A 23,530-nucleotide genomic window follows, 5' to 3' on the forward strand; every position below is an offset into this window, starting at 1 on the left:
TTCTTGATCTGGCTTCCACTGATGAGACCTCATTAAAGGTTGAAACTGGTGTGAGTAGTGATCCTGAGCAGTTCATATGAAGTCAACAGTCTCTCTGTACAAATGGACTATTCATGAGGCTACTTCACTTGCAGACTTTGTCTGCGTGTGCTTAGGTAAAGGATTAAAAAAATATATAATCTCTTGTGAAGTATGCTACACTTTATAACCCAGTGGTAAAATGTTCTCGAGGTTCGCTGCTGTGGTGACCACTTCTTTTGGTAATACAAATCGTAATCCTCATACAAGTTTTATCGCTAGTGGAACCAATTCCACTCATCTATTCATAATGCCATATTCTTTGACAATAATGCCAAGTGGGAAGATCTGAAACTTTTATCTCTTTTTTTCCATGGCCAGAATACTGTATCCATTTTCCAGTTCGAATTGCACCAGGAGAGTAAAAAAAAAAAAAAAAAAAAAAAAAAAAAAAGCAAGCAAGCTTATATTTACTCATCATGTTGTACCCATCATATGCATTTGTGGTTTAAGCCAATAGAAAATACAGTTTGGTTGGCTAAGTCCCAAATTCACATTCCATCCTCATTTGTTCAGTACTCGGTAGGTACCTACTAATAGAATGCACTGCACAAAGGTGAGGATTGGACATAAGGCATCAGAAGCCCAGTTGGTTCTTCACATTCCTTAAAGGCAATGCTAGGTCTCAACCCAGTTATTTGGCTTTAACCCTTAAGCAACCCTAAGTAATAGACTATTTAGGGTTGCTAATGTACAAATGGACTATTCATGAAGCTACTTCACTTGCAGACTTTGTCTGCATATGCTTAGGTAAAGGATTAAAAAAAATATATAATCTCTTGTGAAGTATGCTACGCAATTTGGAGGTTGAGTGGTTAGCTTATCTGCTCTCCAGCCAAAAGGCTACAGGTTCGAATCCCGCTGTGGGCATGGATGTTTGTAATTGTCAGTGGAAAAACGAGTGGTGGTGGTCGACGGTAGATGGAATTGATGTAGTTGTGGTCAGTTGGTGGATTGAGTGGTGGAGAGAGCTATAGAGCAGGTGCCCTCCCTCGACGAGTCTTTGGACTCCCTGGTGGTGTCAAATAATAATAACGATAATAAAATTGTTGATAGGAGATTAATAATAATGTAAACTTAATCATGTAGTGCTGTCATAGTAGCCTGAACATAAGAGTTTCATGCTTTTATAGTTTTCTATATTCGGCATTATGCGAGTCCAAGCATAAACCAACACCTGGTACATGCTAGGGCAACTTGTAGTAAAGATGGAGTAAGCTCCGATCACTGTCCTTAGTATTTTCCCATAATGTAAAACACTACTCCTGGGAGATGTGTTTTACATTATGGGCTCGCTTACGCTTGGGCTCGCCGAACTTTTATAGTTTTCTATATTCGGCATGAAACTCTTAGATTTTCTATCTTTGAGTTTCTTATTCGGCTAATGTTGGATTCAATATCCACTTAATAATTTGAATAAATATAATTTAGTTTTTTCTTACATGTAGATATATGTATGCATCTTCACATCATCATCATCTTTCACAACAAAAAAAAAAAAGCATTATCAAAAGCCTTGTACATCAAGCACGCACAATTTGTTCTTCTGAGTCTCTTCTATTAGAAGAATTAAATTAAAACTTACTCTGTTACTTAACGGATACAGCAAGACTTTTGACAGAAAATATTTGATAATTATCATCCCTCTTCCAGACTGCAATCTATTGTTAAAAGAATCAGCATACCCTTCATTAAAGGAACATCTGAATAAATAGCAAGGACCCTTTGCAGATATAATTTTTACCTTCAATCCAGCCTGGAAGTTGTCATCTTTCTTACTACCTATCAAAGATACATTTATCACCTTTATCCTTGCCTGGTGTTTATCAGATACCCTGTTCTTCTCATCTTGGTTACTTTATGCAGACTGGCTGTTCTGATACTATTAGAATCGAACAACATCAAGATTATATAAGATTTTTTGGATTCTGAAAGTTCAGGCCTTGATTCTCATGCCATCGACACTAGACACAGAGTTCACTGGAACCATACCATGATGCTACACTACAGTAAATTCAAGTTTCATTGTCTATTTTTTGAATTGTGCAGAGTCCTACGATACTGTCCCAATCTTAATTGGATAGATTGTATGTCCACTTCTCTGAAATCTAATAGTGTTTCCTCCTACTGCATAGCTGCGACAAAGACGTAATATTATATGCATGCTGTATGACTCGTGCTTGTATTCTGAATTTAAATGTTGTTACTGTTTTTCTGTCTTCTCCCTGAAAGAAGCTCATGACATATTGAGCAAAATATTACTTGACACCTCCAGGGAGTCCAAGATTCATCGAGAGAGGGCACTTGCTCTACAACTCTCCATCTCCATCACTCAATCCTCTAATTACATCGAACCACATCATCTACACCAATGTCATCTACTGTCCACCAATGCCATCTACTGTCCACCACGACCACTAGTCTTCATAGACAATCGCAAACATCCGTGCCCACGGTGGGATTTGAAGCCACAGCCTTTTGGCTGGAGAGCAGATACGCTAACCACTCGGCCAACCAGGCCAGATATATATAGGAGTAATATTTGAGGAGCAATGAAACTTGATTTACTGTAGTGTAGCATCGTGGATGGTTCCGGTGAACTCTGTGTCTAGTGTCGATGGCATGAGAATCAAAGCCTGAACTTTCAGAATCCAAAAAATCTTATATAATCTTGATGTTGTTCGATTCTAATAGTATCAGAATAGCCAGTCTGCACAAAGGAGAAATATATAGGAGTAATAAATTATATTTAGTTTTCTCTTACATGTGCATGATGGTGTTATACCACTAAATCTCAAAACATGCAAGGTTTTCACCATTTGTCAGACAAAGAGAGATAAACATAATATATACTCTTCAGATCAGATAAACATATGTAGGTATGGTGGCAGCCATGAAAATGTTACTTACCATACTGTATTGTTTTATATGTTAAAATGCCCAGAAAAATGAACAATAAACATTATTTTAACATTTTCCAAAGTTACTTTTGCATATATTGCGATAGTGTCTATTTAAAAAAAATCCAGTTGGGTATTTGTGTGATAATGCGCCAGGTAATACTGTATCACTCTGAGACACAAGTTTGAGGCAGTGGAAGTGCAAAGATTAGACTTACCAGCAGAGCATCCTGATTTCATTGCTGTAGAATATATCTTTGAAATATCACAGTGTATTTGAAGGATCATATCAACACATTCACTAGTGCCATTTTTCTGGAGGAATAGGGAAAAAAATACTTATATTTATTTGTTTATTTCTCAGGATTTAGTGGAAAATTCATTTGGCTCCATGTAGCTAGCTTGGTTTGAAAGATGATTATTTTGCATAACAGTAAAATGCAAGATAATATATACAGGGTATCCGAATAAGAACTCTGAGGTTTTCAATGAAATTTATTTTATGACATTTTGAAGCAGAAATGTATGTAGCATATATTATCGAAGTACAATGTCACAAGTTTGATTACCTGTTAGTGTAACTCAATGTGTGCACCATTTACAGCCCTACAGACATCAAAACAGAATTCCACATCGGACCACACTCAGGTAAGCATATCCATAGGAATTACTTCTATGGTTAGTGTTATATATATATATAGGACAAACTCTGAGAATGAATAGAAGCAGAATACCTAAACAAATTCTAAATTACCACCCAAAAGGTACTCAATGCAGAGGAAGACCCTTAAAAAGATGAAATTGAGTCCGAAACAGGCCACTTGGCCTATAAGCCTGGAAAGGAAGAAAGTTAGTGTTATTCTATGGTGCAGGTGAGCAAGGGACTGGATTTTTTCTTGATACACAACGTCTTTTATGTAGTCACAAAAGAAGAAATTCATTGGAGTCAAATCGGGACTGTGCAGTGGCCAAGCAATGGGACCTCTTCTACTTATCCATTTTCCTGGGAATCAGTTGTTGAGCACAGTCTGCATAATTGCTGCATAATGTGGTGGAGCCCCATCCTGTTGGAAAAATGGGATTCTCCAAATTCTTAGTCTGGGGAAACACAAAGTTCTGTAGCATATTCAGGTATACCACATTCAATTGGCTCCACATGGAAAAAAATGGCCCAACAATCCAATCATGCAAGATGCTGCACCAGACATTGACTTTCAGACTGTTATGGACAAACTCCACCAGTTCTTCCACCCAACAATCATGGCAATTCACAACTCCATGCACATGAAACATTGCCTCATCAGAAAATAAAATGCTCTGGAAGTAGTTGTCATGTTCAGCAATAAGGTCTAACGTGTTTGTCACGAACTGAACTCTTTGTGGCCTATCAGTAGGCTGGATGTGATAACAAGCTGCAGTTTATAAGCATAAAGTTTCAGTCTCTTGTGAACAATGCCATGCACTGTGCTTTTAATAATTTTTAATTAATGACTCGCACTATGAACTGAACGTTTTGGGCTATGCTGGAAAGACAGTTGAATTCGTTCCATGTTTTCTGCATCGTAGGCATACAACCTTTTAAAACACTTCCTGTTTCCAAGAACTGTTGATGCTACATATGGATGCTTTTGTCACTCAGAACATTCTTGCCATACTCCTGCCTGAAATTCCTTTGTACATTTGTCACTGACTTTGTTTCTGTGAACCATAACACACACACACATTCTGTGCTTTCTCTTGTATCAACTCCATTACAGCAGCATGCCACTTCAGCACTGCTGTCTGGTGGATAACACTTAAACTACAATTTGAATATTATCACTTCATGAATATGCTCAAAACACCATCATATGGTGGTCCAAATAGAAAGTACTTGTGTTAGAAACCCCAGAGTTCTTTTTCAGACATCTTGTACACACACACACTATGTTGACACAAGTATTTGGACAACTTATGTGCCATGCAAATTTCAGATCTTACCACATACAGATATTCAGGGAGTATCTGTGTAAGTCTGATAATAAAAGGTGGGATGTGCTGTATGTTTTGCACTGTACTCAATATCGAGATGCCACATTCAACTGAATTGACAGATTTCCAACATGGAATGGTAGTTGAGTGTCAGTGGCTAAAAGTCACTCTTTTAGAACTTTCGCAAAAAGAGTGGGAGCACCGGTACAGCCGATTAGAGCACCACATATATCAGAAAGGCATAATGAAGAGTTGCCGGATCTTCAGTATAGTAAAGACAGCACTTTTAAACAAACTACACTTGGTAAAATCACAAGTGCAAGACCAATAATGAACCTAATATAACAACCAAACAGGTAGTACAAAACGATATGCAAAAACATGCAACTGTTTTCTAAAAAGAGAAACTGGAGAAGAAACAGAAAAGCAAGTAAGACGACTGAAAGAACTTAATATGCAGACAAGATCATCAAAAAGGAAAGATGAATTCATACAAAAAATTGAAGATAAACAAAAAAAAAATTAAAAAAAGGAACTACATCTAAAAGAAAAAGAAGTAATAAAAAATGTAAAAATGGAGAAAGCTGTGGATCATCAAATGAAAACTCTTCAGGCTCAGAAGTATTTATGGATTATGAAGAACCAACTCATGTTAATAAAGAGAAAGCAAGAGATACAATTAAAGAAAATTAATAAAGTTTACTGGTTCAAAGTTTTCTCAGTACAATTATCACCTACATGAAAAGAAAATAACTAGCTTCCAAATCAAGAAACTATAGAATTGAAATTGAAATAATATAAAGCAACAACTTTAAAACACTGGAAAACTTTTTTAGAATTTTACAGTAAAAACCTGCTTCTTGTAAAAAAACGGTTTACAAGAAGCAGGTTACACAATTGCTCCTTCACAGATTGAAGACCTCATCAAGTTCATCCAAAATTTAGAAGTTAAAGACTTACCAGTGACACTTCATTAATCATAGCATCTCCTTTCTACATTGGCTCATTAAATGTACAGGGATTCCACAGGAAAATTAAACAAGAAAGTTATGGAAACTTCTGCTGCGCCATAATATCAGGTTTTTGTTTCTCCAAGAAACCTATTTCTGCAGATATAAAGATATAAAAAGTTTAACAGATTGATATCCACTTCTTATTGGAGCTTTGGAAGATTTAACAGGACTGGAGTAGGAGTTCTTATTCCCCCCCCCCCCTTGGGTCATTTTGTAATATCCAAAGTGATGCAGAAGGGAGAATCTTGACAATAGATTGGAAATACTGTGGATGTGTAATAAGGTTTATAAATGTTTATACTCCATCCAGTGGAACAGTTAGACGAAAATTCTTCCAGGAATTGGAGCCACATTTATATGGTGCCCACTACATCATAGCAGCTGGAGACTGGAATTGTATTGAAAACCCCACATTAGACAAAATAGGAGATCACCCCAGGAATAGAAAAGTGGAATATCACAGTTAAAAACATGTCTCAGCACTGCTCAACTAGTAGACATATGGAGGATTCTCAATCCTAATCTCCAGGTACATGAATCAAGGCATTGGTACTCGTATTGATCGAATTTATATCTCTTCTTCCCTTATAAATAGGATAATTCAGATAAAACATCTTGACATGGGTATGAAGTCAACAGTTCTACTTAAGTTCCACTGATGGAAAAAGTAGAGATCTCTTCTGGACCATGGAGACTTCCACCAAATTTTCTGTTGATCTTTTCATCTAAATTCCAGACCCTCTGTTCAAATTTGAATAATGTTACCTGTAATTGGGATATGTGGTTAAAATTCAAAGAAGCAGTAAAGCAGAATATGATGGAATGGGGAAAGGAACAGACTTTCCTCAAAAGAAAAAAGTTGAAAGACCTGTATAAAGAGAGAAGCTGGTTCATAACAAATGAATGCAATGGTTATAGAATGTAGTAACATCATATAGAATGTAGCAACATAGAGATAGAACTGGAAAGGCAGAAACAAGTAGAAGAAAGAAATTTTAAGATAAGAATACAGCAGCACTTAGCAGATAGTCCCTCAGCTGCATTCTTCAATAGACAATTCACAAAATTTTGCAAAGAAAGAACTATCACTCAAATCTGTGTTGACAAAGAAGACATATCCACCACTCAAGACATCCTTGACTCCTTTCAAAAACACTACAAAAATCTGTTTGAAGACAATAGTACTGTTGGAAATTATAACTCTTGGAACATTAATGGCTTTCCTGTTCATATCCAAGATGGGCTTGACAGATCCATTACAGCATCTGAAGTTACCACAGCCTATAAAGAATGCCAAACAAGAAAATCCCCAGGACCAGATGGTTTAGGGATAGAACTTTATTGCGAGGCCTGGGATTTTATTTTTCCCATTCTAGTTACACTATTTAATTCCTTTCTCTCATCAGGATACATACCAAGTGAATTTGTAGCAAGCCATACTATCTTCATTCCTAAACCTAATAGAGATCACTTAATCAGCAGCTGGAGACCTATTTCTCTATTTAATACTGACTACAAGATATTTTTCCACATTATCAATAACAGGCTCAAAGTGGAAATGAGATACATAATTAAAAGCACACAGGTGTATGGAGTACCAGGTCAAACAGTAGAATTTAATGTATTTCTGCTACATGATCTAATCTGCTTAGTTAACATGAAAAAGCAGTCGATGGCAGTGCTATTAGTAGACCTTACTCAAGCATTTGATAATTTATTAATAGCCTTTTCTATTCCACATCCTCCAGCAAATTGGTGTAGGGGAAAAAACAGTTATCTGTTATCAAAGGAGCCTATGCCAATTCACCCCAGGTTGAATTGGCATAGGCTTCCTTCTAGTTAATGGGTTCCTGTCAGATCCGGTAAAAATTTGCAAAGGAGTCAAGCAAAGTTGCCCTCTCAGTCTACTGCTCTTTGCATTGGTTCTTGAACCTTTTTTACAGGAAGTCAACAATATACATGCTGTGCGAGGACTAATAATTCCTTCGACTATAAAGGAAAATAAGGTATTAGCATATGCCGATGATGTAGTGGGAAAATAATGATTCTTTTTTTTTTTTTTTTTTTTTGATATTTTGAAAAAATTCAGCAAAAGCAGTAGATTAATTGTTAATTGCAGACTAGACAAAATTAAAAAGTTTATGGAAGGTGGGCTCTTGGAGGCATTCCTTTTGGACTAACCCCTAAGAGAGAACCCTTCATTATACTTGGAATTTCCTTCTCCACTTGCCCAATATTACCAGTCCAAGAACTTGGAAATGTTAAAAGACTGGAAAATAGGGCCACTCTCCTTTTCTTCTAAAGCCATAGTACTCAAAACCATAATCTTTCCCGCTCAGTTGTATATAATAAATATTACAGACATTGCAGAAGCCGACGAAAAGCAATTATATAGTAAACCTCTGCAATTTTTTTTGGTCCAGCCAATACCAAGCAGTTAAAAAAAGGAATTTCTTCAACTATCAAAGAAGCATGGAGGATTTGGATTTCCAGTCTTAAAATTCTGCTATTTAAGCAATACAGCTTCTAAAATCCATAAAATATTGTAGACTGATCACACGTGTGCAGACCTTCTCCGGTACTACTTGGGTTTTCATCTTACCCTTTGGAGTTAATGATTGTACAGGTCCTAAAGCTGAGATTGTTCCTGAATACTACAATACTCTGTGCTTAATCCAAGACTGCTAAAACACTCATTCTTTTCATTAAAAATTGACATTCTTTTCATTAAAAAAAGTAAAATTTAGTATAAAGAAATTTTTAATTTCTTTCGCTGTGAAGTTCCACAGTTAGGTACGGACAACAATATTTTGTTTCATAACTTGAAGTTACAAGGGTACCCTAACAGGAGGGATCTTGCTTGGAGAATTGCATATGGCTGCATTCCAGTCAGTACCATCAAATGGAGGTACTTTAACATCAGAGATCCAATATATGACATCTCTTACCAATTGGAAACAGTAGAACATGCATTCTACAGCTGCCCTGCATATTCGGAACAGATTATGCAATATGTTGGGCATTCCATTACTTACAACAGAACAGGTTTATTTTTTTGCAGTACCCGCCACCTGTCAGCAATGGGAAGAGAATTTTGATTTTTATAATTAATGAATTAAAATATCATTTATGGAAGGTTAAAAAGAAACATGGATTTGAAAACCAGCAATATGACATCCAAATGCTTTATAATATTGTAGAAATTTTGTTGTTCAGTCAATTTTTGTATTTAGAAAGGAGCATTGTAGGAGATATGAAATTTATCACTAAATGGTATAGACCACCCACATTGTGCAATATTCACCAGGGGGGAGATAAAATTCTGTCTGTTCTTGCTTTTTTAAATAGTTTCACCCTCTAAATTCAATGTGGTCTTATAGTCAATTGCAGGGATGACTAGAGAGCAATCCCAGGTAGAGAAGGCCAACTCAAGGCAGTTAACACACATTGGGGCAAACCACTTGGATATCAGTCATCTTTGCGCTTTAGTTTCAATTGGTCTTTTGGTTGTTCATCTATGAGATTGATGAAAAAGGAAAACTGATAGCCTTTGACTATATGATGATATAAAAGAGCTGAGGCCTTTTCTCTATCTCTCATGCTATCTATCTGTCTTTCTTTCTCCTAATACTGTCAGGCTCTCTTGCACCCATATACTAACTACTCTAGGCCTATGATGAGCAACCTTTACTTTTTCACCTCAATAAAGGTCAAAACCTATGGTCTGGGTAGTGACCCTTCCCATAGTGCATAGCATTATACATATCCACAAGGATATGTGCTTTGCATTGTAGGATACTAAGGCAAGTGATGTGAGGTCATTAGCTCCTATATACGAGTTGCCCCAGTCCTGATTATATTTCAGGTGCAAACTTTGTTTCCTTACACTTAGATAAAGGATGAAACCAAGTATATAATTTTTAGGTATTTTTAATTTATAGTATAACCATAAATGAAGTGGAAAAACTTCCAACATACTTAACTTTGTTACGTTGATTTTTTAGGTTTGGAATGTGAAAGAAGTTGACTGTTTGAGAAGTTCTGCAAGCCTTTTCTGATAATGCTATGAGTATTAGATCATTGGTAGATGTATAGTATTAAGAGTGGTTGTGCCAGTTGAGTAGCCAATATGGGTTCTAATATGAAGAAACTCTTCCTGGAATATATTCCTGAGTGCTTGGATGGATGCAGATCTGGAGTCCAGGGTAATTGTTGGGGAATTTACAGAGTAAATCTCTGAAACATAAGTGAAAAAACTTTCTGGACGTCCTGCAGATAGACAGGGCTTGAAGTATAGTTTGAAGGGAGGCTCTGTCAAAGGTTTTCCACAAGTCCAGGGATGCCATAAAGTGAGGCCAAAGGTGGTGTTGAGATTCAGAGAGAAGAGAGGGAAAAAAAAAGATTTTCTCAGCACAGCCATTTGCATGGATGAAGATTCTCTGCCTAAAATAATGCTAGATGTACAATGAAGATATTTAGCTAACACTTTATGAAAAATATGTTAGAGAATAGGAGCAATAATTGGATGGTAGCTTGGGGGTGCAGATATGATGATATATATTTGGTAAACAGAAATAGATCAATTAGATCTTGCAGGATAGATGGATGAAGCTACCTAAGCTTGGCAGCAATAAATCCATCTGGTCTCACAACTGCTGAAGTTGCTGGAAGTGAAGACTTTATTTCATCAAAAGAAGATGGATGGAAGAGTTTTGTTTCTGGAATGAACTGTGAGCTAGAAGGAAGAGTTAAATCAGGTAGCTGTGTGGTGGTGGAGTGGAAAATACATCCCTTCCAAATCAGACAAACTGCTTGTTCATCTCACTTGTGTAGGAGATGGAGATACTCCATCTGGTATTGTTTCTAGTACAAACACTTCTATTCTTATATAATGCCTGCCTGCACTTGAGCATCAAGAGACTTTTTCTCTTTCCACTTAAATTGAACAGATGATGATATTCTATTAATCAGGAAGGAGGATGATGCCTGCTAAATTCTGTCTACAAATAACGATTTAGCTTACTTTTTTAATAAATACTTCCTTGAGTGACATTCTAATAATTTTCTTTGAAATCCCATGACTTATTGAAAGATTCTAATCCTGAGAAGTTTGTGATATTCTTGAAGAGTGAATGGAGTTGTATTGGCCATACTCTTCTATTGAGATGGTAACTGGGAAAATAATAACCATATAGCAGAAAGTATGGAGGTATTACCTGCTCTTGTAGGATCTTCTGATATAGATGTCTTCAGTTACATCACTTGTTCTCTGTAGAATGGGAATTTATGATGGAATCTGCCGCTGTGGTCACCTAGGTCGAAACTCTACCAGACTTAATTGATATGGGCTATATCTTCTGTAGTTAATAAGGCCTCACAGAAGCAAGATGCTCTACTTTAATAGTCCATTGTACTTTTGCACAATACAGATTTCAGCACTAAGAGCACTGTAGGTGTCATGTAATAATAATAATAATAATAAAAAGAGCAATGGGATTTTTTTTTTTTTTTTTTTTTTTTTTTTTTCTTCTCACAGCAGTTAACACCAAGACCAATAAAGGTGGTAAAGGCTTGCACTCTGGTATTCTGGATGGAATCTGTCTTTTTTGTCACACAATCAGGAATATCATCTCAGAGAAAGTATCTCTGAGATGATATTCCTGATTGCACCAAGATATTTTGATAATTGGATATACAACTTTTCAAACTTCAGTGTTTGATTTAGTAGCAGGGTTCCCTACTCATCTCATCTTCCTTTTCCCTCTTTTACCTTGCAGTGTCAAGGGTTTATTAATCATTGGACCTCAAACCATTCACAGGATAAGGCTGACACAGGATTTGTTGTGTCAGCTGCCTTCTCTAATGCCTCAAAAAATTCCTGTGTTTTTTCCTTAGTAGAACATTCTTGGGGGGGGACCATAGGCATAGATAAATCTCATTGTCCATTTCCCCCATTCTTATATTTGCCCACATCACTATACTTGATATTGCTTGCCATTGAAGATTATCCTCATATTTAGTGTGAATACTATAACTACTCCATCTTTTCTTTATTGTTGTTTCCTGAGCATAATCTTGCATTTGTTGCTTAGAAAGAACTTGCTTTCCCCATCCCCCCCCATTTTGCTTCAGTATCACTTATTATATTATGCTGTTCTGGTACTTATCTAGTTCTGCTAGTTCTATTTCTTTTCCACTGATGCTTATTATAATTTTTTGTTGTTGCTCTGATTCACTGACAAAAAAAACAATGGGAGGGAGGTCCTTATTTAATCAGGTGATGCTCCAGCCAGCATGAAATTTATGGGTTTAAGTCAATAAGAATACAGTTTGTTTGGCTAAATCCCAAATTGCCAGCCCATCCATATTTGTACCTGCCCAACAGGGTGTACCATGAGAAGGTGAAGATTGGACTTTAGGTCAGAAGCCCTGCTAGGTTTCTCAGCATTGTTCTGAAATTAATTCTCACTTCACATTTTCACTATGGAAATATTGGAATGTAGTCTTTCCCTGTTAGTGGATATGGTATGGTTTTATTATATTTTCCTTTTATCCTTAAAACAGCAGCCAAGAAGGTGTGATCTTATAACTGTGTATTATGAAAGTTGCCTGGAGACACAATATAAACAGAGAATCAGCAGAGAGATGCAATTGAAGATATGGTTAATATGGTGATGCTTCGATAAGTAATCATTTCTACTAAAATAAAGAGCTTAAACGACTTCATTCTGGCAAAAGTAAATCATTCATATAAAGGATACTATATATTCATTATTATTATAGCCAGATCCAAAATTTTCCTGAAAGCTGATGAGAATTTAACTTATGGCATCAAAGTTGACTGGGTTTGTACTATTTAAAAGATATGAACTCAGCCCATACATTCATTCATCTTTTATTAGTGTGTTTAGGGTTCACTGGCCTGACCAACTGCTTCAAACAGTTGGTTTTCTTCAAAGACTGGGTAGAAACCTTAAGAGGACAAAAAGCAACCTAGTAATCCCATGTCAGAAAGTTATATTTTTCCTAAGTGAATATAAAATACAAAATTAAAGTCATTCATGTAATGTATATTCAGAATTTTCCAGCAAGCTTATGAGAATATAAATTCAAAATTTGAATCTGTCTATAATAATAATAAAATGTAATACCCGTTATATGGATAATTATTTTTAAGAAATAACTATTAAATATGTGGAATTGTGATTTTGTTTTACTTTTTCAGCATGGTTTTCTAGATTTTTCCAATACTTTTACCACCACTCCCAAGATGGTGATTGGTCTGTAATTAACTACCGCAGTTTTAGAGCCACCTTTATGCAAAGGAACTACTTTGCCTTCCTTCCACTCCCTAGGGACCATACCAGAGTTCAAACTTAAGTTAAATAATCAAGTAAGAAGTGTTGACAATTTCTTTGCACATTCACGTAACACCCGAGCTGATATTCCATCTAAACCTACAGCAGTGTTCACATTTACATTTTGCAATATACTAAGTACCTCTGATTTCTTAACTTCAATTCTCACGTTAGTTATTTCTACAGGTACAGAGATATTCTCACTTGGGTGATAGACTTTTGAAAAGTGATCACTCAGTAAATCTACTATTACATTTGAATTGGTCACCTCGATACCATCAGCACCCACTAAGGTTATCCTTCCGAAGTCATTCTTCCTTTTACTTGCCACATAGTGGAAGAACTCTTTGGGATTACTCTTGATCTCCTTGGCTAAGGTCTTTTCTCATAATCTGATTTAGCTTTTCTTACTGTTCTGGTAACCTTCCTAGCTTGAGCCTTGTACTGCTCATGGATGTACTGATCGCCTTTCTCCTTGTAAATTCTCTATAACATTTTCTTTTTTTGCAGATCAAGCTTGATACTACTACTCATCTATCTAACGCCTACCTTGTTTGTCTTCCTGACCATGGGGACACAATCTGATACAGCATTCCTCAGATACCCACTGATTTTATCCCATGCACTGCTAACATCTTTCTGCTGCAATATGTTCTGCCATGGGACTGCTGCAAGCTCACTCCGAAGCTTGTTATAATTGCCTAACCTGTAGTTCTGTATATATCCCTTCTTAAGAGAGAAATCCACAAATTTTGCAACCTCCCAAGTTAATACCACACGATCGTTCTCACCAATTGGAGGTAACCAGGACACCTTACTTATTGCATATATCCTCTGAACCAATGACCAGGTCCAACACTCTCACACCACATGTCCCTTCAGTTATGTGCTGTTTCAAGTGATTATCTTGTAGAAGATGTATGAATTCCATTTCCTCTTTGCCATGTGATATTTCCTCCTTCCAATTGATATCACAATAATTAAAATCCCCCATAATAATCACTAACCCTGCACTCATTGCACTAATTTGCTGATGCATGAATTCAATATCACCCCTATACTCCCCCCCTGGCCTAAAGCAGCAACCAACTGTATATTTGGCTGCGTTGGTCACTATTTCACACCAGACCCCCTCAAATGTACTATCATTCACATGTCTATCATCTTGATATACTACTTTCTTTGGCTGCAACTCATCAGCTATCATCAACAGTACTCCTTCCCCTGTTCTATCTTCTCTATCCTCCCTGAAAATACTGTACCCGTTACATTCAATTCCAGTGACCACATCTTCTGCTGGCAGCCAAGTTTCACTAATGCCTACAACTTGTGGTGAGATTGCACTGACTAATGCCAAAAATTCCTCCCTCTTATTTTGAATGCTTCTTGCATTTGTATACAAAAATTGCAGATTCCCTTTAGTTCTTGTACCAGCTTTAGAACTGATATACATGTCACTAATTTCAGTAGTCCCTTGCCGATTTTTATCCCCTCTATTCTGCAATTTATTCCGCGAATAAGGATCAACAATTCACTGTTTTTTCAGTTTTAGTTTTACTGCCCAATTACTTCAACTTGTTCAGAAAACAGTAACTTCTTTAATTGCTTATGACCTTTCATGTTCAGATGCAACTCATCTATTGCATACAGCTGTCTTTTGCCTTCACTCCAGACATCAACAAATTCCAGATCTCTTTTTTTGCACATTCTTGCAGTCATATCATTCATTATCATCGCTTGTCTACTTAACTCATAATTGTCAAAACGAGGCAGCACACACACACACACACAATCCTCCCATTGACATTTTTCTTCTTCACGATATCTAACAATGTTCTTAAATCTTTTGCTATCCGATTTATACTACCACTCAGGTCATTTGTACTCACCATAACTATCATCTTTTCTGCATCATGTCCTCTATTTGCTAAAGATACTCTCTCTATTGTACCACCAGCCAAGCGCTCCTCAGGCATACTACTCTCCATACCCTTAATCATAGAATCACCATATATTTTACCACTCATAACTTCATTCAAGTCCAAACAAGAGTCATTCACAGCCTCATTTTCTATGCTATTCAGAATGACTCTCCCAGTTTCATTACTCAACACTCTTTTACTTACTCCTTCACTCTCATGACATCTCGTTTCTTCTAGACCACTTGTGCTTTCATTCTGTTGACTCCCAATCACTCCCATGCTATTTATTTCTTCATCAATCGCCAAAGACTCTCCTATACTTATTCCTGTTCTAGTTGCTTCAGCTAGAGTAATCTCCATAGTCCTAATTTCTCTATTTAATCCAATTAACTTGGATTTAATTTCCAGAATCCCCTTACTGAGCACTTCCAATTCCTCTTGCAAAACATGAAGGTCACTCTCATTTTCCCAATCATCTGCAGGAGTTCATAGCTGATGAACTCCTGCCAAAGTTCATGCGCTATGGTCTCGACGTCTGCTTCCATGCCTAATTACTCCAGCCTATCCCGACACTTCTCACATACGTTGACATTGTCATTCTTCTCATTTAGCCAAACAGTCCAGTCCACAGATCCTTCACATTCCTCGGCGCATATGTATTTTTCGCAATGCATCCACTGCAGAAAATTCAACACAGAGCCAGACTTTCGTAGAGAAGTTCTGCGAGCCACTGACGTATGTTTCTTGTTGGATGCCATCTTTAGTCGCTGAAGTAGTGAAACAAACAGCAGTGAAAACACAATATATACAACAGAATTCCAAACATTGACACCACTGAAGGACACTTGTATGCAACCGAAGCACAACCGCAGCACAATTTGAGACAAAAAGGCACAATTTACTTTAATTTAAAAACACGTTTTCCAGCACAATTCAACACTGCTGCTACGTTCACTAACGACACTAGTGCCAAAGTTGGTTAAAGACAAAATTCAAGAATGGGTGGATCAGGATATCATACTCTATAGGGACCAACAGGGTTTTGTTAAAGGTTGATCCTGCCTTAGCAATTTATTAGCTTTTTATAATAGAATGACATCTGTTGTTGGACAAAGGAAATGGCTTCTTTATTATGGGAGATTTTAATTGGAACAGATGTGGATGGATACTAAACTGGTGATACGGATAGGATAATGGGAATAATAACCTCTTTATCTCTGGTATCTCTCAGTGAGAGATACCAGAAGGTGGTGTATGGAGGAGCAGAGTCCAGAATGAGGCAGGTGACCAGTGGTGTGCCTCAGGGCTCTGTGCTTGAGCCATTGTTGTTTATTTTGTACATAAATGATATAGGAAATGGCTTAAAGGGAGATATTTAGTTGTTTGCTGATGATGCAAAGTTGGGTAGCGCAATAAAAAATCATGCTTATGTTGAGAGTTTGCAGGATGATTAAATAAGCTGGTAAAATGAGCAAAAGGAAATGGATGTCAGTTCATTGTGGAAAAGTGTAAAGTTATGCATTTTGGGATTAAAAGATTACCAGCTGTGTACTACATTGATGGAACTGTACTCCAAGAGATTGATGAGGCTAGGGACTTAGGGGTGTTGGTAGATAGGGAGATGAAGTTCAGGGGACACATTGCTAAGGTGTCCAAGATTGCATATAGGATTACTTGGTTATTAAGGAACACACTAACATCCAGAGATAAAGATGTTATTATTCCTCTTTATAAAGCATCGATACTTCCACATTTGGATTACTGTGGTCAGGTCTGGTCACTTGGATTCCTTGGAGATGAGGAGGCTGTGGAAAGGGTTCAGAGGAGAATGACTAAGTTGGTGAGTGATGTAAAAAATGCTCCCTACATTGATAGATTGATAGCTTGTGGATTGCAGAGGTTGGTTGATAGGCGGAGAAGAGGGGATATGATAGAAACATTTAAATTACTAAAAGGTTTTTATAAGATTGATGCAGGGGTAATGTTTCAGCTGTGTGATAGTGATGGAAGAACAACAGGTCATCCCTGGAAATTAAGGAAAAGTGTAGTTAACAAGGGTGTGAGAATGAGGTTTTTTGCCTGGAGGATGGTGAATAAGTGGAATGCACTGCCTGACTCAGTTGTGAGTTCTTTGTGATGAGTCTACTAACTCCATGGAGATACCTGTAGTAATAATAATAATAAATAATTTTCAGTACTTATATGAAAGTCAACCCAAGAAGAGAAACTGATCTTGACTAGTGATCAGAGTATTATCAAAAGTCGGGAATTGTAGCATGATCTTTCAAAAAATAAGGCAGGATTCAGTTTTGGTAGCATTGAAATTTACTGCATTATCATCATTCCACTGGAGAATGGTAAGGAGATCAGGCTTTTAGGTTATGGAAGATCTTGAAGTGAGTCATTTGAGCACCATAAAGTTTGAAGCATACTATCATCAACAAGACTATGGATAAGATTTCAGGTTAGTGAGAAAATGGCATTCTAGGAAGAAGACTGTGGGCCAAAAAGAACAGAACCTTGTAGCACTCCAACATTAAAGGAATCTGATGAAATCTAAAGAAATGTGCTTCGTTATTCATTTCAGTAATCGTTTACTAATTTTAAGTAGGCTTTATTAATATGTATCAAATCACAAACATTTGATTACCCTAAACACTACATTAAGCTTTGATGACATTTCTTTGCAGATCATCACTTATACCTATGCAATGTCATGTGTTTATGATGTATACAGCTTTTGCAATCCACCGTTGTTGAATAGTTTGATTAATTTACCTTATGCATTATATCAGGGCTTGACAAATATGTTTGCCAGCGATGAGAAGATTTTGCCTAGTGGCAAGCAGCTTCAGACTCAACAAAATGAAATGTTTTTTATTTAATAAAAAGTAACTTTCTAAACATTTTTTTTTTTTTTTACTTTAAATAAACACAAAAGAATATGCATAATATACAGGACAATTCTAGTAACTTAAATTAGTGTAACATGATATTTTTGCCTTTGTGAGATGGTTCTCACACAAAGGAAATATTCTCCAACCATTGATACTACACTAGTTATTTTATGGAACTCCTGTTGACTTATTGGAATATATCATTAAAAATGGGGGGAGGAGACTTGAGCAAGGACATTTTTTTGTTCTGTGCTGGATTTTGTATAATTTGTGCATATTGTGCTAAAATTCAGTGATGAATGGATTTCAGTTTTATGACTTTCATCTACAAAAATGTCAGTGCTGCATGTTGTTCTTGTTGTAAACTGATAATGGTGTATCATACTAAGGAAATATCTTTCAGTCCATGGACTGCTCATCAGACAACTGATCTTCCTAAGAAGTTTAAGATTTACATCATACTGTGACAGTTAAATAATATTTAATGATGAAGTAAAGTAAATAAAATAAAAGGAAGGTTTTCATTTAAAAGAAATGGTGTAAAAAACGGGAGAAGAAAAAATATTCATTAGATTTTGAATCCAGTTAATATATGAAATTTAAACTAGCAATTAATGAAAACAAGTAAGATTTTTAGTTTGACTTCCTCCTGTGATTATTTATTTAATCATTATTTTATTTTTTTTTAAAGGAGATACAAAACAGTTATTTTGTCAGTTAACTGATCTGTTGTTGAACTGCTCTTGAACATTTATCATATATCTTGTTCAACAGTAATCATATATGAATCGAATCATTCCAGTTTTGTGACCACATTTTTATTAAAAAAGACTGTTTTTTAAAAAATAGATCTGATATTCAGTTTTATAACAAACTTTTTTGATGTTCATAATCCCAATAAATGAACTTGTTTTTCGTAATTTCTTAGTTTGTGCTTTAAACTTTAGTTATCTTTACCCCTGAAGATGTTAAGTCTGACGACTAACGAAACTTGTTGGGTTTGTTTTTTAGTACTTGTTTAGTTTTAAAAAACAGTCTTTTTTAATAAAAATGTCGTCACAAAACTTCTTAACCACACAAGCTTCTGCATGATTAGTAATCATGTATGCTTGCTGATAAATATAGAGAAATCATGGTAGTAATTGACCTCTTGTATTAACTTCTGCAGCAAACATTATTATTATTATTATTACAGGTATCTCCATGGAGTCAGTGGACTCATTGTGGGAGACCCAAACTAGCAAAACAATATCTGTCATATCTCTTCTTGAATTCATTTACAGACGAAGAGCTCACAACTAAGTCAAGCAATGAATTTCACTCATTCACCACCCTCCAGGCAAAAACCTTGTTCTCACACCCTTATTAACCACACACTCTTCTTTAATTTCCAGGGATGACCTCTTGTTCTTCCATCACTATCACACAGCTGAAACATTTCCCCTGCATCAATCCTATAAAAACCTTTCAGTAATTTAAATGTTTCTATCATATCCTCTCTTCTCCGCCTATCAACCAACCACTGCAATCCACAATCTATCAATGTAGGGAGCATTTTTTACATCACTCACCAACTTAGTCACTCTTCTCTGAACCCTCTCCACAGCCTCCTCATCTCCAAGGAATCCAGGTGACCAGACCTGAGCACAGTAATCCAAATGTGGAAGTATCAACGCTTTATAAAGGGGAATAATAACCTCTTTATCTCTGGATATCAGTGTGTTCCTCAACAACCAGGTAATCCTATGTGCAATCTTGGACACCTTAGCAATGTGCCCCCTGAACTTTATCTCCCTATCTACCCCTAAGTCCCTAGCCTCATCAATCTCTTGGTTTCCATAATTATCAATCCAACTTACTGGACATGTGAACTTAAGGATATTACAAATTCTTCCCTTCTAAAATGTATTATCATCTAATCAGTGAATGTTCATTTGTAAATTTGAAATTGATAAATCTCAGGTTTTTTTGGGGATGGGGGGAGTAATTGGACAGCATTATATACTTTAATAACAACAAAAAATGTATAAAAATGTGTTTCAAGAACCGGGAATGTGGCAGCTATCATTTAAATTATTAGTTATGAAATAATGATTACATACTACAATTCCAGAGAAAGTGATACATATCAATGTGTTATGTTTGTGGACTTATTTATTCTACAGGATTTCTTTGGGTGGTGTATGTGATCAAGCTGATATAAGGGGCCACAGACGTACATATATTGGTTCTATGCCTGGTCGAATTATTCAAGGATTAAGAACAGTAGGTGTAAAGAATCCAGTGTTTCTTCTTGATGAGATTGATAAAATGGTAAGTAATCTTACAAGGAAGTGCATGGTTTCATTTTAACTTTTTTTTATGGATCTTCTAACCAATATTTAAAGAAGCTTGAATCATATTAACTGTCATTTTCTGAAATACTCACTCCCCTTCACAAATAGTAAATTTCATATCTCTTTTCTGGTTATGTGAAACTTAATTGGGACAAGTACATTTATCACTTCCACCAACTGGTTGGCCAAGTGGCTAGTATACCTGCTCTCCAACCAACAGGATGCAAGTTCAAATCCTGCTGTGGGCATGGATGTTTGTGATTGTCTTCATTGCCTGGTGTGAGACCACCATCCCACTTATTGGAAGCCAGAAGTAGCTTAAAAAAGTTCTGTGTTTGTTCTCTAGAGTAGGATTGCCAGACTATATGAAAAATAAATAAATAAAAGAAAATATATAAAAATTAATAAAAAAAAAATAGGAAAAAATACTCATGGTATGAAGGTACTATAGGTTTTAAAACCTTTTGTGGTTGGAGCCACATTAAGAAAAAAATGTGAAATACACTTGGTTTCACAATTAACAGAGGCATAGTGATTACGCTATGCATCTATCAACTAACTCTTTTAAAAGTAGCCTTGTTAACTGCTAAATAACTTAAACAATTAGTATACTAGGATTTAACTATTTATTGAAAAAAGTTCATACAGCGTTAGTAATAACATCATCTCATTGCTCTCACCTCAGTAGTCTTGAAAGTGATGGTTATCAACAATCAGCTTCTTTGCTGTCTGGAGACTGATCAATTAATTAGTAATCACTAATATAAATTCTGCATTCTCATTTGATAGCAGACAACTTGCTAACCTTACCTACCTTTAGATACAGGCCATGGAAAAGAGTGATCATGTGGAGAAACTGTTGTGATTACTCTTGATCGTGTCTGGCATTGAGGTTTCTAAACAAGCTGCCATCGTATGGTCTCCTCCTGCCCTTTGTGATTAGATTGCCAGCTCTCTCTCTCTCTCTCTCTCTCTCTCTCTGCTGGACTGCCCAGGTTTCTTTTCTCTCATCTATGGTCTTCCTCCTTTATATCAATGACCTTGTCTCTTTGACTTAATCCTATTTATAGTTTGGCTGATGACATCACTCTTCATTTGAGAAACTATGAGGTATTCAAATGATTTAAGTATCAAGATCTTCCATAATCAATAACTGAAATACTGATCTACTCACCATTCTCATGTGGAGTGAAGGTAACTTAGTGAATTTCAATGCTATTAAAGGTCAGTTCTGTATAATTACAGAACTGACTTACTTTTGATAATACTCTGATATTCTTTCAAGGTCAGTTTCCCCTTCTTGGGGTTACTTAACATTACATCCAGCCTATCCTGGCACAAACAGATTACATCAATAGCCTGCCCAACCTCTAAAAAGCAAACTCGATGTTCTTTTCATTCAAAACATTACTTTGATCCTGCTCAACGCCTAACATTTTGCTGAAGAGATAGCCCTGCAATATGATATCCTATCACAATGCCTCTTTCAAACTCTGTCAGTTATGTCTCAGATTCGGCCAACCTTGGAATATTGTTCTCTCACATTTGGGTGTACCCAAAATCTCCCTAAAAATTCTTTTGTATATCACAGAAGAGGGAAATTTGCTTAATAGGTAACCTCTCTCTCTGACAGATTCCCTTTAGTCACTTTCCCATAGGTGTTCTATTTCTGCATTACGGGCATTGCTCCACTGAACTGATCATTCCTCTACTTTCTTCTGATTATTTAAGAACCAGAGCAGCCAATGGTCAAAATCCATACATTGTCCAACCACAAACATACTTGAAAAAGCTCCTTATCATCTTGCTTCATTCCATACTGTTTTTCCCAATGAGTGCAATTTCCAGCTTTTTAAGACACATATAAGATTACTATTTTCTCCACCTTGCACTTTTGTGTTATATATCTTTGCGAACTTTCATATATGGGTCATTATTAAAAAATAAAAATAATAACAATAGAAATGCCAGTTTGGATAGAACAAGTTCATTGTAATCTCTGTGGGTGTTTTAGCATACTTGATGATTTATTTTTACATAACTTCATGGAAAAAATTCTAAGGATGTGAGGTCATTACTAAGAAGGTGCCAGGAAACTGACTCTTTTCTTCGATGACATTCTGTTGATACAACAGCCATATAACTAATCTAAAGAAACTGATAATGTGGACCACAACGCTAATTTCTTTAAATTTATTAGATTATATATCACTTCAGGATAGATTTATCATCAAACAGATTATTCTTAACTATATAAGGATAGTAAATATGGCTGAATTCTCATTGCAAGTAGATCACTATTTTTATTGCCTGATTAGAATGCAATGGAACGAAATGCACATAAAACTCTCTAGCTGAAAAGTCGCTTAGGTTAGGTAATTATCAGTAGTTTGATTTTTGAAAAATATTTGCATATTTTTACATTACTGGCATTCTTTTGCCAGTATTACACACATGAGCATACACATATGTGTATAAAACATATACAATGCTAGTACTGTATGCAATGCTATGGTGACATTCAGTAATATGATATGAGGGGATTATTTTACATCTAGATTATTATTTTCATCTTGCTTTGAAGTAGCATCGTGTATGTAATAATTTTAGCTTTCTTATTAGTGATAGTTTGTGTAAATCCATTAGAATTTTTTTAATGTATTATTTTTTTTTTTTTTTCAATTGTCTTTTGCAGTTATTTAATTTTGATTTATTGGCACTTTTAACTTTTATTGTGTTCAAAATAAATAATTAATTAATAGAATCAGGAAATAATTCAATTATTAACCAGAGGGAATGCAATCAGAGGATAAGTTCCAAGTAAAGTAATAATATAGGTGATGAGATGAAAGTGTAAAGGAAAATAGCACACTTACATGGACTTCTTCACAGGGCAAAACATGAGTTTGAGCAATATTAGTGAAACTGTTTGTTTGCAGAAAAAACAAATGAAAGACTTAATTGTTTTGGCAGACACAAATGCTTTGAAAGGTTTGTTCGATTTGTTGAAAGAAGCAAAAATGAAAATTCATTAAGTAAAGATTGTAAGCATATT

At 35.9% G+C, this 23,530-nt stretch overlaps 1 protein-coding gene across 3 annotated transcripts in view; it reads left to right on the plus strand.

Annotated features, from left to right (window-relative positions):
* LOC150103434 (lon protease homolog 2, peroxisomal-like) overlaps positions 1 to 23,530 on the plus strand; it is a 641,828-nt gene that overhangs the window by 344,939 nt on the left and 273,359 nt on the right. For all 3 annotated transcript variants that reach the window (XM_090397545.1, XM_090397547.1, XM_090397544.1), the window contains exon 11: positions 20,305 to 20,452. In XM_090397545.1, the coding sequence (XP_090253671.1) occupies positions 20,305 to 20,452 (148 nt within the window). The remainder of the gene's footprint in view (positions 1 to 20,304; positions 20,453 to 23,530) is intronic.

This window comes from Typopeltis vanoorti, chromosome 9, assembly GCF_054136105.1.
Source record: "Typopeltis vanoorti isolate ZY-2024b chromosome 9, IOZ_Tvanoo_1.0, whole genome shotgun sequence".
Lineage (NCBI taxonomy): Eukaryota > Metazoa > Arthropoda > Arachnida > Uropygi > Thelyphonidae > Typopeltis > Typopeltis vanoorti.